Genomic DNA, 18,716 nt, shown 5'->3' on the forward strand with positions numbered 1-18,716 from the left:
ACTAATTCATATTAACAGTATCTCTACCCTACTAGCATAGAACGCCAGTGAACAGTAATAATAATTTGTAGACAACCTACCACAAAAAAGATCCAGTACAGTAGCTACAAGCATGTAAGATACACCACCCTCTTCACTAAAACATTAATTTTTGAGGTTATATCTATGCCTAAAATTTCCAATAAAGATTTTGCCTACTTGAGGTTTCGAACAAACATCGATTTCAGTCCACAGATTCCGAACTATATCGCTATTATAATATTTTCATCTTCAGGATGCCACAAACTCACTCTGTCTTGGACTAAACTTATCAAATGTTCAAATGTGTGTGAAATTTTATGGGACTTAACTGCTAAGGTCATCAGTTCCTAAGCTTACACACTACGTAAGCTAAATTATCCTAAGAACAAACACACACCCATGCCCGAGGGAGGACTCGAACCTCCGCCGGGACCAGCCGCAAAGTCCATGACTGCAGCGCCTTGGACCGCTCGGCTACTTCCGCGCTGCTAAACTTATCAGTTTCTCACGCTCCGTATTCCGTGTGCGAGAACGTCGGCCGATTTGACCGAAGAAAACAATCTTATCTGAATTTCACCGATTGCCGTCCGAAGTCTGCCGGGAGATAGGATAGGCTGTAGTGAGACCGCGCACGTAGTAGCGAACTGATTTGAAAAGATCGGTCGTCTCCGGCCGATGTCGGTCGTCGGCGGAATCCATCGATATCGGAGCCACTGTGATCGGAGCCGTAAGTGAACTTATTTGTCGACGCGATGGCAATTTGCCAGTACAGTGCAATCACATTTTACACATCATCTCGTCCTCTGGAAAACTCAAAAACAACTTTTCAGGAATTTTTGTAGTTGTATTTCTACAGTTTGGTTCTACACGCCATTTGCAACACATTTACCGGCATCGCTGTGAATTAGCATTATGACAGTAGGGGCAGCGAGCTAGCCGGTGACTTCACAGGCATCACGACTCGAATGGAGCGTTTCAATTGGCGTTCAAATTATTTGATTTTCATTCCCGTTTTAATAAAAGAAAATTGAAATTCAAGGGGGAAAAACCATGTTGGAGCATAAAATGACATAATTAATCATTTAAGACAATTCCCAGGAACAGTCAAATAGCCTATTGACGAATCAATTTGTCAAAATCAAGAAAGTGATTAACTCGCATACCATTTGTTGCATTAAATTTTATACAACTGTTTTCTCAACAGAAGTTGACTAGGAATTGCTTTTCTCTCAAACGTACTGCAGAGCAATGCCCATAAATCTAAATAGGTTACCTTATAAGCTGCGTGTCCGTCCACAAATTCCACGTTTGAGAGACCATTCGCTTGCACAAACAGTAAAAGTTCCAGTTCCTTGAGAAGAGTTTCCATCCAGAATTTCCAGTTGTTCAAATTTGTTCCATCAATTGAAGGAATACTATATTTTTCCACTTTAGTTGCCATCTTGAAAATTTTTTTGTCAGCGACTACTAGTGGCCACGCATTTTATTACAAATTACGTTTTTAAAAGAAACCTGGGCCCATAACCTGATAAATTTTCAGTTTCTCACGCTTAAATGACGCCAAAAAAAATGTTAGAAACTATCTTTAAATAACACTTCTAAAATGTTACAGACTATTATTAGTTGCTTTTATTAAATTGAAAAAATAACTAAAGACAACTGACCACAGAATAACGATGGCAGCAAAGCTTTTCGTCTTTGAAGTTATTTTACGTAAATCACAGATATGATAATTGAAATTGCACTCACAACAAGAATTATAAATTACAAAATTTGTTATCTACCAATGCCAATGGTAATGTAATAGACTAGTGTGTGCCTTTACGATTCCCGATGAACAGATATTTGTGCACCAGAAAGCCAAGTGGTACTATGTAATTTCTTTTTTAGTTATTATTATTACTGTTAGTTTTAATGTAGTTATTCTATGTAGATTTACCCCCCCTTAAATAGCACAGTGCTTAGTCATTACTAACACATTTGAAATTCTGTTAAAATATTACGTTCTTTATTCATGCCAATTCATGTGCAAAGTTTTGTCTGTTGTTCTATATTGGTAACAGACTAAAAGAAAACAGTAAATAAATAAATAAATACATAAAAACCGAAGTCTTGTAACCTTGACGGAATGAAGGGGCAGAATCACCTCGGCAGTGTTGAATTAGGGATATCTCTACACCTAAGAAACTATAAGTTCTCGAAAAGCGTATAGTTTCTTTAACAGAAACCTAAACTCCAGATCGCAACGAGAACGAGAAGTCACTCACCTCAAAAATGGAAATATGTAAAATTAGAAACCAACGGACAGAGTTTTCAACGAAAGAGAAGAAAACCTGTCGGTGCCTTCCACTCTCAAGGCCAGACCAATTGGAGAGACACAAAATAGCTGTTCCTCTGCAGCTAGATCGAGACGAAGCAACTCAACACAGCGCGGAAATCTGAGAAACGCATCCCCGGCTGACTTCTGTCTCCCGCGTCGCTGTTGGTCATAGCGAGTAGAAGAAATGCTGTTGGCCTTGTGTGGCTCTCGGAATTCCTCGGATCTCTCCGTTGTAGTTCGGAACTGCAGGCACCAGGACGATGCCTGTGTCTAGGGTAAGTATGGATACAACGTTACCATGGTGACGGATGCAGTTGACTGGGCGTCTGCTACAACAATGGCTGGAGCAAAACCAAAGAATTCATCTGTTGTTGCACGGGAGAATGCAGAAATCCATTATCAGCCCGAAGTTTCTATAGAATCTGATCGTATACTCGGTGTGTTGGACAGCGCCATACGTAACATGGAATTAGTTGTGAGTAGAGTACAGAGCAATATTTTACGCGTAGCTGCGCTGCTTTTTAGCCTCGTTGTTTTATGCTGTTTACGGAGAAGTTAAGCATTAACTCCTTTTTGTTGTCCATTGCCATTTTACTTAAAATTATCGTATGATTTTGTATTTATTTAAGTACTCCTGTCTCGAACTGAGTCGTGTGTAAACACTTCCAAACCAGAGTGTTTCGTAAATTCCGCACAGTGAGTCGTAGTGCCAACTATATACACCATACAACATATATGGTGCTAGCAAAGATAGTTAGAACACTGCGTGAGTGTGTGTAATATTGCCCTCTCCACTCGTCCACTGAAACAGAAAAAAAAAACTTATAGAACAGCGTTTCCTGAGACCATTACCCCTTAGTGAAATCAGGTGTTAGCAAGTACCCCATCCCCCTGTCTACCCCCACCCTCATCAACGTTAGCGCCTAGACTAGACTTTAGAATGAAAAATAATTTTCTTTGAACACTTTTGTTTTTTAAAATATGAAAGATTAATTATGTTTAGTTTTTGTAAAAGTTTCAAAATAAAACATTTACTAATGAGACGATTTGTACTCCTTATTTCTAACAACATTTTTTCACAGAATGTTGAAGTAATTCTCAGTGCGTAGCGAGAGCTACTTACAGCTGTTCCTCAGAAAAGAAACCTAACGATCGATGTTGAAGGTAGACACTTGTTACACATGTTGCTTCCTTTGCACCACTGGCGAACAGACAGGGGGCCAAACAAGGCCAAAATATGTTCAATAAATAAGAGGCAGTTTGGAGACCGGGCCCCATACGTATATAAAATAGAAAAACCAGATACAAATTTACCTAATATGAAGCCATGACAGTTCTCAATTTGCGTGTTCAGAATTTGTAGAATTTTTGTAAAACGTTGCATGAAACTTAAAAACTGTAGAAGCCAGTTGTTTTCTGGACGCAATTTTTCTCCACGAAACTTTTTTTGATACATAGGCCATCCACACAAGTGTACTAGAACTACAGTTTGAAAATATGTGCAAAAGTGCAGTGAAGAGCTTACCAATAATTTATTAAATTTTAACTATAGTATAACATTCTAAAAATAATTTTTAAAAGTTTGTACATAATAATTATATAGTTTATTTTATTAATGTGAAAATCCAACTAGATGAACTAGAGTAGCGTCATGTAGAGTGAAGCAACAGTTTTTACCAGCTGAAGACATCAAGGTCTACACCTGAGTCATCTAGACTTTATACGCTGGAACTAATAATAGAAAACGTTTTGTAACAATTTCTTTTTTTCTGCTGAACACACCCAGTATCGCATAAAATTTGTCTACTTATAGTCAGCTTGTTGGGGTGCACTCTACTGGCTGTATGGCGTCTTCGGCGCGAAACGTAAATAATAGATCCGAACAACAGAGAAATTATGTGATGATTTCTTTCATAAAAGGAACAATGTACGTATTAAAGAATATCAACGAGGGCACCCAATTTAAACCTTATTGTAGTAAAATTACATTATCACTTGTAGCCGGCCTCGGTGGTCTCGCGGTTCTAGGCGCGCAGTCCGGAACCGAGCGACTGCTACGGTCGCAGGTTCGAATCCTGCCTCGGGCATGGATGTGTGTGATGTCCTTAGGTTAGTTAGGTTTAAGTAGTTCTAAGTTCTAGGGGACTGATCACCACAGCTGTTAAGTCCCATAGTGCTCAGAGCCATTTGAATAATTTTTATCACTTGTAACTTGTTGGGTGATCAAATAAAGATCGTAGTCCCTGCGGGATATAAAAAAAACCTAAATATTACATAAAAATTTGTGATAGCACTCCCTATGAAAGCAGAACTAACCAGATGAGTGAGTCATATAATTAGATAGGTCCACATAGAAAACAACATTGTGGGAGTTCGAGAATCCTTTGTAGCCTTTTTTTTATATCGGGAAAGACTACAGAGCATATGTCAAAAGTACATTCAACAGCAACTGGAAAAACATGGACCGGATATTGCGTTGTGCAGATATCAACGTTTTGACAATTCACGTCAACGTCAGTCAAATGAACGAGACAGGTGGAAAAAAAGTAATTAAACCATTTATTATTTCCAAAGAAATGGCCATAACTGTTAATACATTTATCATACTATGAGACAAAATGGTCAGTGCCTTCCCGGAAAAATGTTTGCAGTTGCCTAGGGAACCATGATTATACCCAGACATGCACGTCTTTATTCAAAGCAAATCTACGGCCACAGATGTCTTTCTTCAGGCTTCTAAACATGTGGAAATCACATGGAGAGAAATTGGGACTGCATGGAGAATGTGTAAGGCCTTCCAACTGAAACTTCAGCAGCATAGTCGAAACAACCTTGGCAAGATGTGAGTCCGCCCACATGTTGTTTAGGCTATGCTATAGAAAAGGATGGGCCAACATATTGCCAAGGTTATTTTGACTATACTGCAGAAGTTTTGCTGCGATTCCCATACTCATCTTTCATACAGTCCCAGTTTCTCCCCATGCTATTTCCATATTTTTCGAGATGTGAAGAAAGATGGTTATCAATTTGCTTTAGACGAAGAAGTGTACATCTCGGCACAATCATGACCCTGTAGACAACCACGAATATTTCTCCCTGAAGGCACTTACCACCTTCTTTCACAGTGGGACTGCAATCACTGTGGAAATAGTAAACAGTTTACTTATTTTTCTGTGCCTGTCTCGTTATCATTTGACTGCCCATTATACATGGAATTGTACAATGAAAAATTCAATAAGCCAATCCAAATGTCTGTTCAGGCCATGTGGTAATATTTCCTTAAATCTTTGTGGAGTTCATGCAGTCTAATGTGTTTCATCTAGTGTCATCTGTTTTAGTATTGTAGAGAAGTTACATTCATTCTTCTCATGAGTTTGAAATGACCATCTGATACTTGCCGATGTCCTCATTATAATTCAGTTAAAGTCATAAAAGAAAACATGTGAACAATTGTGAGCACTTTAGAATTTATGCAAGAACTGCCCTAAGCAAACCTTGATACTGGATCAACAATGAGTTTGCTACTTCCAGCTATATGTCATTTTACCTTTTGGCTTAAATTGACTTTTGGCTCATGATACTGGAAGAAGAAATTTTAGATCAACTAAAACTACAATCTCCACAATTGGGTTTAAAAAAATGATTCACCAAATTAAAAATCCTAAATGAGCTTTTACTTTTGGCACTAAAAGGTACAATGATATCGACATTAAAAATGCCCGATGAGGAAGAAGAAGGGTAAATAAAACAATGCCAAGTGAACTAGCTTATGATGCTTTTCTGAACTGACTAATAAAAAGTTACCTTCATTCTGCAATGAATCAAGGACTACTAGCCAATTTGTCTATTTTATTAACTGAAAGAAAAGTTTCAAATGAAATATATTTCGATGATGTTGTTGAGAATTTCAGTGAAATAAAGGAATGAAAACATCCACTGTAATAATTTCTGTAGTTACTATCTCACACCAAGGTTATGAAACGGACACAATTATTCTATAAGATTTCTTTGCAGACACATAAAATGAACGGTAATTTTCTTATTCTATTGTTTTTTTATTGCTTTGCACCCCACATGAGGGCTGTTGTTTTAAAAACTGATTTGTATTCTAAATATCTCACCTAAATGTTTAAGTATGTATATTACAATTACTAGAGCATAGAGTACACGCAGTATGAATACCTGATTTTTTTTTTTATAAGGAATTACATTTACACTAATCATTTTTTTTATAAAAGGAACACAGCAATTGCTAAGTGGACTGGGCCCTCATTTAGTTTTACCACCACTGGATTCCAATGGGCTTTATCCACCAATGCACTGTACCGCTTCGTTCAATAGCCACATTTGCTTCACCCACACCCTAAACCACATTTAAATCAAGCCAAGTTAAAATGCATATACTATAGTTAAGCTACTGTTTGTAAATCACTTGATTGCTGTAAATGCTGCTAATGCTTTGTGCCTGACCACTTCCACTAATAATAATAATAATAATAATAATAATAATAATAATAACTATAAAGTGCAGGTCTGCAGCAATGTAGTAGCCATTATATTGTTACTGTTGTATTTTCGTGTCAATTAGATCATTTATTGTTTTGAAGTAAATAACAAAGCAATTTCTGGTGTATTGTAGGATCTACCTACAGCTCAGAGAAGACTCTTCATGAGATATTTAAGAATATATGATACATATATCTCAGTTCTACTGTCATAGATGCATGATACAAAATATGTGTGTAATAGGTGGACTATGTGAAGTGGATGTTCATACAGTCATTTCTCAAGCTGCACCCTCCACCTTATTGTCTCAACCAATAATACTAGTATTGGAAATTAAAAACATAGCATAGGTAATCAGCATTACAGTCTTACAAAATAGCAATTTCTTTAAAAAATAGTTTACTTTTGTGACTGAAACACAGTTGAATCCTTTTGTTTATACCCCTCACAAAATTTCATTTTACCCCTCTTGGGGCATTTGCCCTTAGGCTGGGAACTGCTGTTGTAGAATAAGGCATGAATGAGTGATGTTCCCATTCTGTCCCATTTGTACATCTTTAACACAATATTTTCCCATATTTTGTATTTACAGCCACTAATAGATTAGATTTCCTATCTGTTGCCTTTCCATATTTCTGTCAGCAATGTTCCTGTGCTTTTAATAGGTATTATTAACAGGTAAACACTGATAATCCAAGCCCACAATATGTCAAACTTGTAATATTTGGCTAAACATCAATTTTAGTCTGAATGGAAGGATAGTTAGCAATGATAACTGAGGGCTGTAGTATGCACCAAACAGTCATCAAGTAATATAATGTTTTTGACTTTACATTAATTTTTCATTGTTTAGAGTGATGTATGTTAAATGACGAGTGACTAAAATTTGGGAGCTACAACCAGCACTTAGCATTTGCCTGGAATTCAAATTATGTAACATCCCTCACTCAGTGTGTGGTGTGATCTTTGTGCTGACTACCAGATTTATGAAACCATCGTTAATAATTCAATCACACTTAATATTTGTGACAAGGAAGACTTTAAACATCATTGCTGCTAATTTCACTTGCAGCTATTTAAGCTGTGCTATTAGGTTGCTGCCTGACCACATCCTGGCAAATCATGACATATTCGGGATAAACAGCAAAGTATTTCTGACAAGCAAGACTACAAATATAAACGTTGCATGATTCACTTCCAACAATTTAGGCTGTACTCTGAAGTTTCTGTCTAACCACTTCCTCAGAAACTATGACATATTTAGAATAAGCAGCAGAGTATTTGTGACACGCTAGAATATAAATGCCATTTCTGCTGTTTTACTTGCAGCATTTTAAGCGGTGCTCTTAGGTTCCCTGTCTAACCACACCCCTGGAAATTGTGACATATTCAGAAAAAAACAGCCAAATATTTGTGAGAATCAAGAATACAGATATCATTGCTGGTTGTTTCACTTGCAGAAGTTTCATCTTTTGCTTTTCAATCAGGCTGAAGTAATAAAATCAAAGGAACTATTTCTGAGAGAGCATGGTGTTGTATGTAAATTAGGTTCAATACTGCTGAACATACTTCTCTTACATGAATAAGAAAGAACCAGATTATGTTCCATATGTGAAGGAACCTACATCCTTTGACTCCATAACCACACATCTCTAACCACAAGACCATGCTGGTCACAAGTGCACCTATACTCGGGGGCAAGCAGGGCCATAGTGGACCCATAGCTCTCAGGCAAATATAATGTAGTTAGGTAAATGCAATGAAATGACCGTATGGCATTGTTGGCCAGGAGGCCCCATGCACGGAAGTCCTTTTCAGTTGATGCCACTTCGGCGACTTGTGAGTCAATGATGATGAAGTAATGATGAAGAACACACAACACCGAGTCATCACGAGGCAGAGAAAACCCCTGACCTCGCCGGGAATCGAACCCGGGACCCCGTGCGCGGGAAGCGAGAACGCTACCGCAAGACCATGAGCTGCGGACTTGTAGTTAGGTGTTTTTATTTCACTAAAATGATTTAAAGATTGGTATTACATAGGTTTTTAACAGGACTGAAACTGGAACTTTTTTATGGTCACTCACAAGTCGCCATTTGTTTTCCAATGTTTTAAAAATACTCCATACCCCAGGACTTGCCTATCCCCACCTCCACCCCTTAAAAACTATAACATGGGCACCTGTGGCTAATCATGTTCAATTTGGAGCATTGGTATTGTTCATCTTCAGAGCTCCTAAAAGTTTTTTTGCTGGCAATGTGTTGTTAATTGACATTTAATTCTAATAAATTGTTCCAAGTGTGACATTTGTGATAGATCTTCAATAGGCCAATATCTCAAAATGGTATACTGTCATAAGACAGGAAGACAATGATATTCAATATGGAGTCTCCAAAGTAGCAAATGAGCGACAACACGCGACGCGACCCGTATGCAGGTTGTTGGCAGCAGTGGATTCTTTCGGAAATAGAAATGATCCAACCATTCATAAGACTGGATTAGCATGTAATATGAATAACAGCTGACTAAAAATATGTTTTGCAGTGAACAGTGAAATATATTTCAGTTTACATAAGAAAGGCTTTTATTCTATTTTGAGATGGTGCGACTGCTCTCTCCAGTGCTCTGCTGAATGTGACCCTGGAATCAGCAACGGGAAAGATTCAAGGACATCTGAATAAATCACTTGTTAATGTTCAAGAAAACGAATACTGCAGAAAATATGAAACAGGAAATATGCTCTGTTTTTAAAAAGGTAGTGAAAGGTTATCAAGTGTAATTTCTTTGAACGCTTATTACACTACTTATGGGCTGCTCTTGTGTGTAAAAGCTACACTACTCATGAAATAAGAGACAAGTCCATTTCTTCTGTAAATTACCCTCTCCAGATGTATTTAAATAAACAGCAACCAAACAAGATTTTACGCTAACTCATTCCTTGTAAAGATCTGAAATTTTAAATTGTAGCAGACCATATTCCCTCAGGGCTCAATGATATATTACATCTATCCATGGAATGTTAATATGCTTTCTTTTATGACACAGGTGCATCCTTTGCTTTTCTTTTCAATGCTTCTGTCAATAGTTCCAAATACACATCACCCTTTTACTCTCCTTATTCATAGGGATCTGTCACTTACCACACCTTTCTCACAAAGTTTTTCATTTGCAAATACACAGGGAACAAACTTCCCTACAACAATGACTATGCACTGATTCAGAGTTTCAGCTTCAAATGAGATAATCTTTTTGCTACTCTTATAAAACCACAAGAAGGCCTGCATCAAGTCCAATTCACAAGACAATTCTGAAGGAAGATTAAAGCTTAACATACCATTGACAGAACTGTCACTAGAGACAGAACATAAGCTCAGATTACAAAAGGATGGGTAAGGAAATCAGCTGTAGCTTTTGAAAGGGCATTTGTGTGTTTGTGTGGAGCGATGTAGAGAAATCACGGAAAACTTAAATCTGGATGACTGCACAGGGATTTTACCCATCATCCTTCCAAATGTGAGCCTAGTGCACTGCAATTCAAGATAATCTCAAGTAGGACATGGGTGTAAATTGCTTAGCCTGTCAGTTACCTAAAACATATTTGCCATAAACAGGCAGTATATATTATCATTAAAAAGTATTATCACTAAAAAAACTGTACATATGCATGGAAGAACTGTGAAGGCGATTAAATCAGTGTATAAAATAATAAGTCATCAGCTAGCTACATCAATAAATCAGTCCTTTGAAAAAAGCTGTTTTCTTCATCTATTAAAATACGCAGAAATAAAACCATTCTTCAAGAATGGGTGAAGGGAAGATATCTCAAATTATTGCCCTATTTTTCTTCGTGTTGTGTTGGAAAAGCATTTGAGACAGTAATTAGTATCCAGATGTAAAATTTATTATTTTGAACAACCATTTGGGTTGTAGATGCCATAAATAATTTATTGACAAAGCTGGCAACTCACTGGACAAGAATAATAAAGAAGCGGTGATCGTCTGAGATCTCACAAGAGCTTTCAATTCAGTAAATGACACCTCACAGCTTAAGTGTACTTACAGCGTCCAAAGCTCTTGCATTGCTTTCTGATACTGGCAATTTCTTGACATTGGTCATACTAATTGGGTGATAGGATATGCTAGTGATTGAGAATATCTGCAGCTAATGATTTATTTTTGAATTGATTACATTTGTTGGTGATGTGAATAGCAAAAACTAGATGTACTAACTGACCAGCAGCAGAGTCTGAGGACTAGGTTAGGTTGGAGTGTGAAAGTCTTGTTGGAAGTTGACAGAGCCATCAACTGGGAATGGAGGAAAACCTGATGTGCTAATAGACTAACCAGTAGTAAAGCCCTAGTTCTAGGATAGGTTGGAATGTGACAGTTTGGTTGTGAGTTTGCAAAGCCAATGATTGTGAATGGAAGAAAACTGGATATGCTGACAGACTGACTGGTGGCATAACCGGAAGCTTAGGCTAGGTTGAAATGAGACAATTTCTTGTGAACTGGCAAAGGCAGTGAATCTCAACATGAAAATACAATTTCAGTAATAGATTGAGGAGAAATGTAGCCCAAGATATATGTTTCACATAGTAATAACCTGTTTGTGGTTCTTATTTTCAGTTTTTCTGCAAAGTCAGATAATTCTGACTTAATAGAACAAAATGCCAGCTATCTTTATTTATGAACCGTAGGGAATTACAAATGGGTATTCTTGGCTGCTGACAACCAACTCATTATTCTGTGTATGCAGTTCCAGTTATCATCACATGAGTTATTATCAACATCAGCAAGCACTTCAACAGGTGCAGACACCATTAGTGCTATTTTACCCATCTATCTAATTCGCAAACTAGATAAGTATGGGGCTGGGAGCAGTGTGCTATAGTGGCCTACTTCATATCTATGTAAAACAAGGCAGAGCCTAATTGTCTCCTCAAATGTAAAAAGTTATCGATCAAAATGGAGAACGGCAACTCAAGGCTCTATTGTTGGTCCCATTCTCTACCTGTTTTTTGTGATTTGGTCATCAGTGCCATCTCTGCATCAGTTATGTTTCCAGGCGATTCACTTGTTTGTTAACTGAAAATCATGAAGAATAAAAAATTCCTGACTATATCACTGAAACTCTTGATAGCATAGAAACATGCTTCCAGCCAAAGAATTGACTCTGAACATTTAAAAAATGCATGTGGTATAGTACATGAACCAACAGCCAAAATGCTGGAAATGAAAAGAAGTTGTAAAAATAAAAATACAGCAGAAATGGAATGTCAAATTTGTAGGACTAAATTAATATAATTTAAAATGGAATATGCATATTGAGGTCTTATACAGTAAAATATGTTGCTTCGCATTTACAATGCAAATGTGTTCCAATGCCACTGACATGGACACGTGAAAAATTGTGTATGACATTGTTTTGAACCAGTAATGAGACATGGCATCATGTTTTGGAGAAGTTCTAGCTTTATACAGGGTGGTCGGAAACAGTTTGAAAAGCATGTAAGGGTTTTGCAAGGTAGCTTGTGCTGAGAAATAATTGTTACGAAAAGATTTCGATACAGTGAGCTTATAGCCAGTCAGGCTGTTGACGCGCAAATTCAAGTGGTGCACCACAGATGGTGTCACCAAACGTGTGGTTTCCTAAAACTGAATAAGAGAGTGACACAAAAATTGGACATGGGGTGGTTGAAAAGATAGAACCTGAGCCAAATGTCAAGCAGTGTCGTATGCTATTACCTATGCTATAAGAACAGTGACACTGATTGTATCAGACAGGCCATTTCAATTTGCACATGCAACAGCCTGACTAGCTAAATTCAATGGTAATTTACTCAGAAACAGTGCAATATATAAAATTTTTTTCTTACAATTATTTCTCAGCACATTCTACCTTGCAAAACCCTTACAACACTTTCAGACTGTTTCTGATTACCCTGTATATCTCATAACCTAAGCTCTATATAAAAGATATCAAAAAAGTGTGTGGTGTACATCCAAAGGAATTTTGGCATTTATTAATGGAAACCAGGAAATTGCAACAGGCCCCTTCCAATACATACATGGAGTGAAGTTCTTTTTATACAACAGGCAAGAATTAATTCACAAAAAAATCATTTTTATCATTTATACATAGCAAGAAATGAAGATAATTTTATGGTTCAATTAAAATTATATGTTCAGACTCTCCAGTATGAATATCTTCAACAAACTGACAGACAATAATATTCTAAATATGCAGCTAAGTCTACATAAAAAGAAGCTACATGACACAGGAATGGTACTATTTGGAGGATGAGTTAATGAAGAATGAACTGATGATTTAAGTCTGAATTTTATTCATCATTAGTGTTGGTATGTAAATATAACTGCTAATTTTCACAAAAATATATTAATTTTAGAACAATGCTCCATCTCATTGGCTACATTTTATAGAAATAAGTTATTAATATAGCTCTTGACATGTCTGCTGCACCCAAATTAGATGAATAATAATTGTGTGTTATGAGACAAATGTTATAACATCAAGTTTAACACATATATTTCAGAATGACACAACACATATAAGTCACAGAATAAATTGACAAGCAAGACATGTGTACACGTTAGCATTCGAATGAGCACTGAGTCCCAGACCAGCGGCCGCTGCTCGGCTGGCCACTTAGGTGGCGCAGCTGCTGCATGGCTGGCGGACAGCACCACACATAGAGGACGCGCTTAATTGCGCGGCGGCACTTTGAATGATCGGCGAGTCACAACACTTTTCCCCGATTTGAAATTGTTGCACTGGTCCTGATGGAGGTGTCCTGGAGATGGCTAACATCCATAGGCGTTGTTTGACTCGTCGTAAAGTTTCGAGGAGGAGGCTTCCTGTACAGACGGAAGTGTCCCCGATGATAATGGGTCGAGATGACAGGAGATGTAGGGGGCGAATCTGCTGGAGCCCCATGCACCAATCTGCCCATTGCGGCAAGTCCAGTTGATATAACAGGAGACATGGGCGATGTGTCGGCATCCGTTGGAGGAGGAGGCGAGTAGATTGGCTCTGACAGAGGATGGTCATCCGGTTCCTGCATGGGCACGTCTCCTGGTGGCGTCCGTTCTTGTGCTGGCATCGCGATGACGGTGAGAGGGCTGCGTTGTGAGTATTGAGAGATGCTAAGATCCCGAGCGTCAGGTAGAGCTGAAGGTGGTGTAGTGGCATTCAGAACAGGCATTGCCGGCACACGAGGCTGAAGCTGGTACGAATGACGCACTGCAACACCCGTGTCTGTCTGGATTTCATACTGGCGTCGGCCACGGTGCTGTAAGATGCGGCCCGGACTCCATTTTGGCCACCTGCCATATCCCCGTACCCAGACGAGGTCGTCAGCAGTGAACCAGCCAAGTGAAGGTACCCACGGCCGTGAGGTGGAAGGTCACAGAAGATGAAGTAGCGTGCGGGGATGTCGGCCATGTAAGAGCTCAGCTGAGCTGTGGTCGCCCATGAGGGTGAAACGGTAAGATGCCAGAAACTGGAGAAGCGCATCATCAGCAGCAGAAGAAGTCAGAAGTTTCCGCATCTGAGCCTTAAATGTGTGGACCAGTCGTTCAGCCTCGCCGTTTGATTGTGGATGGAATGGCGGGGCCGTGACATGCATAATGCCATGACAAGCACAAAAATCCGCAAATTCGGAAGAGGCAAATTGTGGACCATTATTAGTGACAAGAGTAGAGGGGAGGCCTTCCAAAGAAAAAATGCGGGTGAGAGCACTTGTGGTTGCCGCGGTGGTAGGCGACGTGCAATGGACAATGAAAGGAAAGTTAGAGTAGGTGTCAATTACGAGGAGCCAATAAGTACCTAAAAAGGGTCCCACAAAGTCAGCATGAATGTGCTCCCAGGGCATCTCAAGCGAAGGCCACGGTGACAAAGATGACTTCGGGGCAGCGGCCTGTGACGCACAAGGGCCGCAGGCAGCGAGCGTGTGTGCAATTTCAGAGCTGATGCCAGGCCAGTACACATGATGGCATGCCAGAGATTTTGTGCGAGACACACCCCAGTGCCCTTGGTGAAGGAGGTGCAAGACCGAAGCACGCAAAGACGCAGGTACCACAACACGCGGCGAATCTTTGTCAGTGGAAAGGAGGATAACACCATCCCTAGCCGTGAGGCAGTAGCGCAAAGCATAGTAATTCCACAACGGGTCAGAAGTCTTAGCAGATGGGCGATCTGGCCAACCCTTCTGAATACAGCGTAAAACCCGGGAGAGGATAGGGTCAGAACCCGTAGCAGCCGCCACCCTGTCCCCAGTCCTCTCCACAACCTGCTGCTTGGCAACATCCAGGTGGAAACACAAAAGTTTGTCCCTGTCGAATGCCAGATCAGGACCCATGGGAAGGCGAGACAGAGCATCAGCATTTGCATGTTGAGCCGTTGGCCGGAAATGAATCTCATAATTGCTGCACACTGGAGGCGGTGTGCAGCCTTGTCGGGAAGTGACGTTGATGGATGAAACAAGGAAACAAGTGCTTTGTGATCCGTAACAAGATGAAATTTTGAGCCATTTTGAGAAAAACACCAAACTTATGAAGAGCATAAATAATGGCCAAAGCTTCTTTTTCAATTTGAGAATACTTTTGTTGGGCATCTGTGAGCGTTTTGGAGGCATAAGCAATGGGTTGTTCCGAACTGTCAGAAAAACGGTGCGCAAGGACTGCACCAACCCCATATTGAGAGGCATCTGTGGCAAGAACAAGATGTTGGCCAGGTTGATAAGTAGCCAGGCATGGGGTCTGTTTCAGCATAGTCTTCAATTTCTGGAAAGCCCCATCGCATGACACGGACCAGTGAAAAGGCACGTTTTTATGCAACAGGCGATGCAATGGCTGAGCCACCGAAGCCGCAGATGGTAAAAACTTGTGGTAGTATGCTATTTTCCCCAAGAAGGCCTGCAGTTCCTTAACAGATGTAGAGCAAGGAAGGGCATCGATTGCAGCGACAGTTTGCTGAAGAGGACGAATACCCTCCCGAGAGAGTTGAAACCCCAACTACGTGATAGATGCCTGAAAAAATTGGGATTTCTGAAGATTACACTTAAGACCGGCAGTCTGTAAGACATGAAAAAGTGTGCAGAGATTTGAAGATGTTCTTCAGTGGTGGAGCCAGTGACAACAATTTCGTCCATGTAATTGATACACCCAGGGACAGGGAGCAATAATTGTTCCAAGAATCGCTGAAAGAGAGCAGGGGCGCTGGCAACCCCGAATGGCAAGCGTTGGTATTGATAGAGGCCGAAAGGCGTGTTAAGGACCAGAAACTGCCGGGAAGCCGCGTCGAGAGGAAGTTGTTGATAAGCTTCTGAAAGGTCAATTTTAGAAAAATACTGGCCTCCAGCAAGTTTAGTGAACAGTTCTTCAGGACGGGGCATAGGGTAAGTGTCGATGAGGCATTGAGCATTTACAGTGGCTTTGGAATCACCACAGAGATGAATATCACCATTTGGCTTAGCAACTACAACAACAGGAGAGGACCACTCACTGGAAGTGACAGGAAGCAAGACCCCTGAAGTAGTGAGATGATCCAGCTCCCGTTTTACCCGATCACGAAGGGCCACAGGAATGAGCCGAGCCCGAAAAAACTTAGGCCGAGCAGTGGGTTTGAGTGTGATATGAGCTTCAAAGTCGTTTGCACGGTCTAACACAGGAGAAAAAAGGGATGAAAATGTCGTCGACAAGCAATCCAATTGGGCATAAGGAATAGCATCAGAGATGATATTGACAGAGTCATATATGGAGAACTCAAAAACACGAAAGGCATTGAAACCAAAAAGATTCTCTGCGTTACTCTGGTCGACCACAAATATGGGAACAGTGCGAATGATGGATTTGTAAGATACCTCAGCATTAAACTGTCCCAAGAGAGAAATCTTCTGTTTATTGTATGCCCATAATTGCTGAGTGACAGGTGACAGGAGTGGAGAACCCAACTGAAGATATGTCTGAGAATTAATTATTGTGGCAGCAGAACCGGTATCCACCTGCATGCGAACATCTCGACCAAGGGTTTGGACAGTGAGGAATAACTTCCCTGAAAGGGAAGAAGTGCAACTGACAGACAACACAGAATCAGAATCAGCGTCATGTTCATGAACATCATGTATGCGATCAGATTTGCAAACGGAAGACACATGACCTTTCTTTTTGCAATTGTGACACACAGCCCAACGTTGGGGACAATCCTCACGTGAATGTTTCGTAAAACACCGCGGATGTGAAGGAAGTTGCCGGGGGTTTTGCTGCAGTTTCTTAGTAGGTTGTTTATGGTTAGGTCGAGGCTGTGCGTGGGAGTGCACTGCGGCCACTTCAGCCGGTGGGGACGCGCCACACCTGTTGTCAACAGTGCAGAGAGGTTGTATTTCCCCGACATCACCCCACTATTTGCACCCCAGCACCGCGAGAAATTTCAAAAGACTGCGTAATGGAGAGAACTTCATCTAGAGTCAGATTTGCCAACTGAAGGGCACGTTGCCAAACTTCTTTGTCGGGCGCCGTCCGGATAATAGCATCCCATACCATGGAATCGGCATAGGATTCTTTGTGAACGTCAGTAACAAATTGACACTTTCGACTGAGGCCGTGAAGTTCAGCAGCCCAAGCATGATAGGATTGATGTGGCTGTTTTTGACAAATATAAAAGGCAACACGAGAGGCAACCACATGTGTTTGCTTTTGAAAATAGACAGACAGAAGTGAGCACATTTCAGCAAAAGACAAAGATGCAGGATCCTTCAAAGGAGCCAATTGCGACAACAACCAATACATTTGAGGTGAAATCCAGGAAAGGAACAGAGACTTACATGGTTGTTCGTCTGTGACATGAAATGCCAAGAAGTGCTGTCGAAGGCGTATTTCATAATCAGACCAGTCTTCCACCGTCTCGTCGTAAGGAGGAAAAGGAGGTGTAGCCAACGACGAGAAACGCCCCGCATTGGACGCCGCGATGAAATCGCAAATTGCCGCTGTTAGAAGCGCTTGGTGTTCAAGGAGATTTTGCAATAGTTGCTCAACAGTAGCCATGGAAACCTTTGGGTCAACAGTGAAAAGGAAAAATCCCATCCTCGTCGTCAGTTGTTATAACGTCAAGTTTGACACATATATTTCAGAACGACACAACACACATAAGTCACAGAGTAAGTTGACAAGCAAGACATGTGTACACATTAGCATTCGAATGAGCACTGAGTCCCAGTCTAGCGGCCGCTGCTCGGCTGGCTGCTTAGGTGGCGCAGCTGCTGCATGGCTGGCAGACAGCACCGCACATAGAGGACGCACGTAATTGCGCGGCAGCACTTTGAATGATCGACGAGTCACAACAACAAATAAATTGCTATTCAAGATTTGACATGATTACAGAAAAAAATTTTGGAAAAATTGTGACTTTTGTAGCATTAGAGAAGAAAGGCCCTTTCCTTCATCACTAATGCAAACAATGTAATCTCAGTCTCTAAAATCAAATTAATTTTTCAGCTTTTGTGGTCATCACGATGCTGCTTCAGTCTCTCCTTCCCTTAATCTTCTGCACCTCTTGATTGTATGTTTAGAATAACTTTTCCCTGTTTCCAGCACCAGTTGAATTCTCTGTTTGATGTGTTTGCTGAGAAATTGATTTTTAGCTGTCTCAGAATCTATAGACTCAGTCATTGATTCTCATTTGTGTGCCTGTTAACTCTTCCCCTGTTTCAGTCAGTGTTAAATAAAATCTCTTGTACTGTACTGAATATTTTGAGCATTAAGATTTTGTTTATTAAAATGAATAATTGTGTGATAATGACTAGCATGATTGTGTAGTAATAGCTAGTATGATACAGAACATCCAGTTCAAAAT

The 18,716-nt window shown here is 40.1% G+C and overlaps 1 protein-coding gene across 1 annotated transcript in view; it reads left to right on the forward strand.

The window, feature by feature from the left end:
* The first annotated feature begins 2,632 nt into the window (after positions 1 to 2,632).
* Positions 2,633 to 18,716, forward strand: part of LOC124596343 (putative leucine-rich repeat-containing protein DDB_G0290503) — a 97,214-nt gene continuing 81,130 nt past the window's right edge. The window contains exon 1 of the mRNA XM_047135446.1: positions 2,633 to 2,816. Coding sequence (XP_046991402.1) covers positions 2,640 to 2,816 — 177 coding nt within the window. The 5' untranslated portion in view covers positions 2,633 to 2,639. The remainder of the gene's footprint in view (positions 2,817 to 18,716) is intronic.

Source organism: Schistocerca americana, chromosome 2 (genome assembly GCF_021461395.2).
Source record: "Schistocerca americana isolate TAMUIC-IGC-003095 chromosome 2, iqSchAmer2.1, whole genome shotgun sequence".
Lineage (NCBI taxonomy): Eukaryota > Metazoa > Arthropoda > Insecta > Orthoptera > Acrididae > Schistocerca > Schistocerca americana.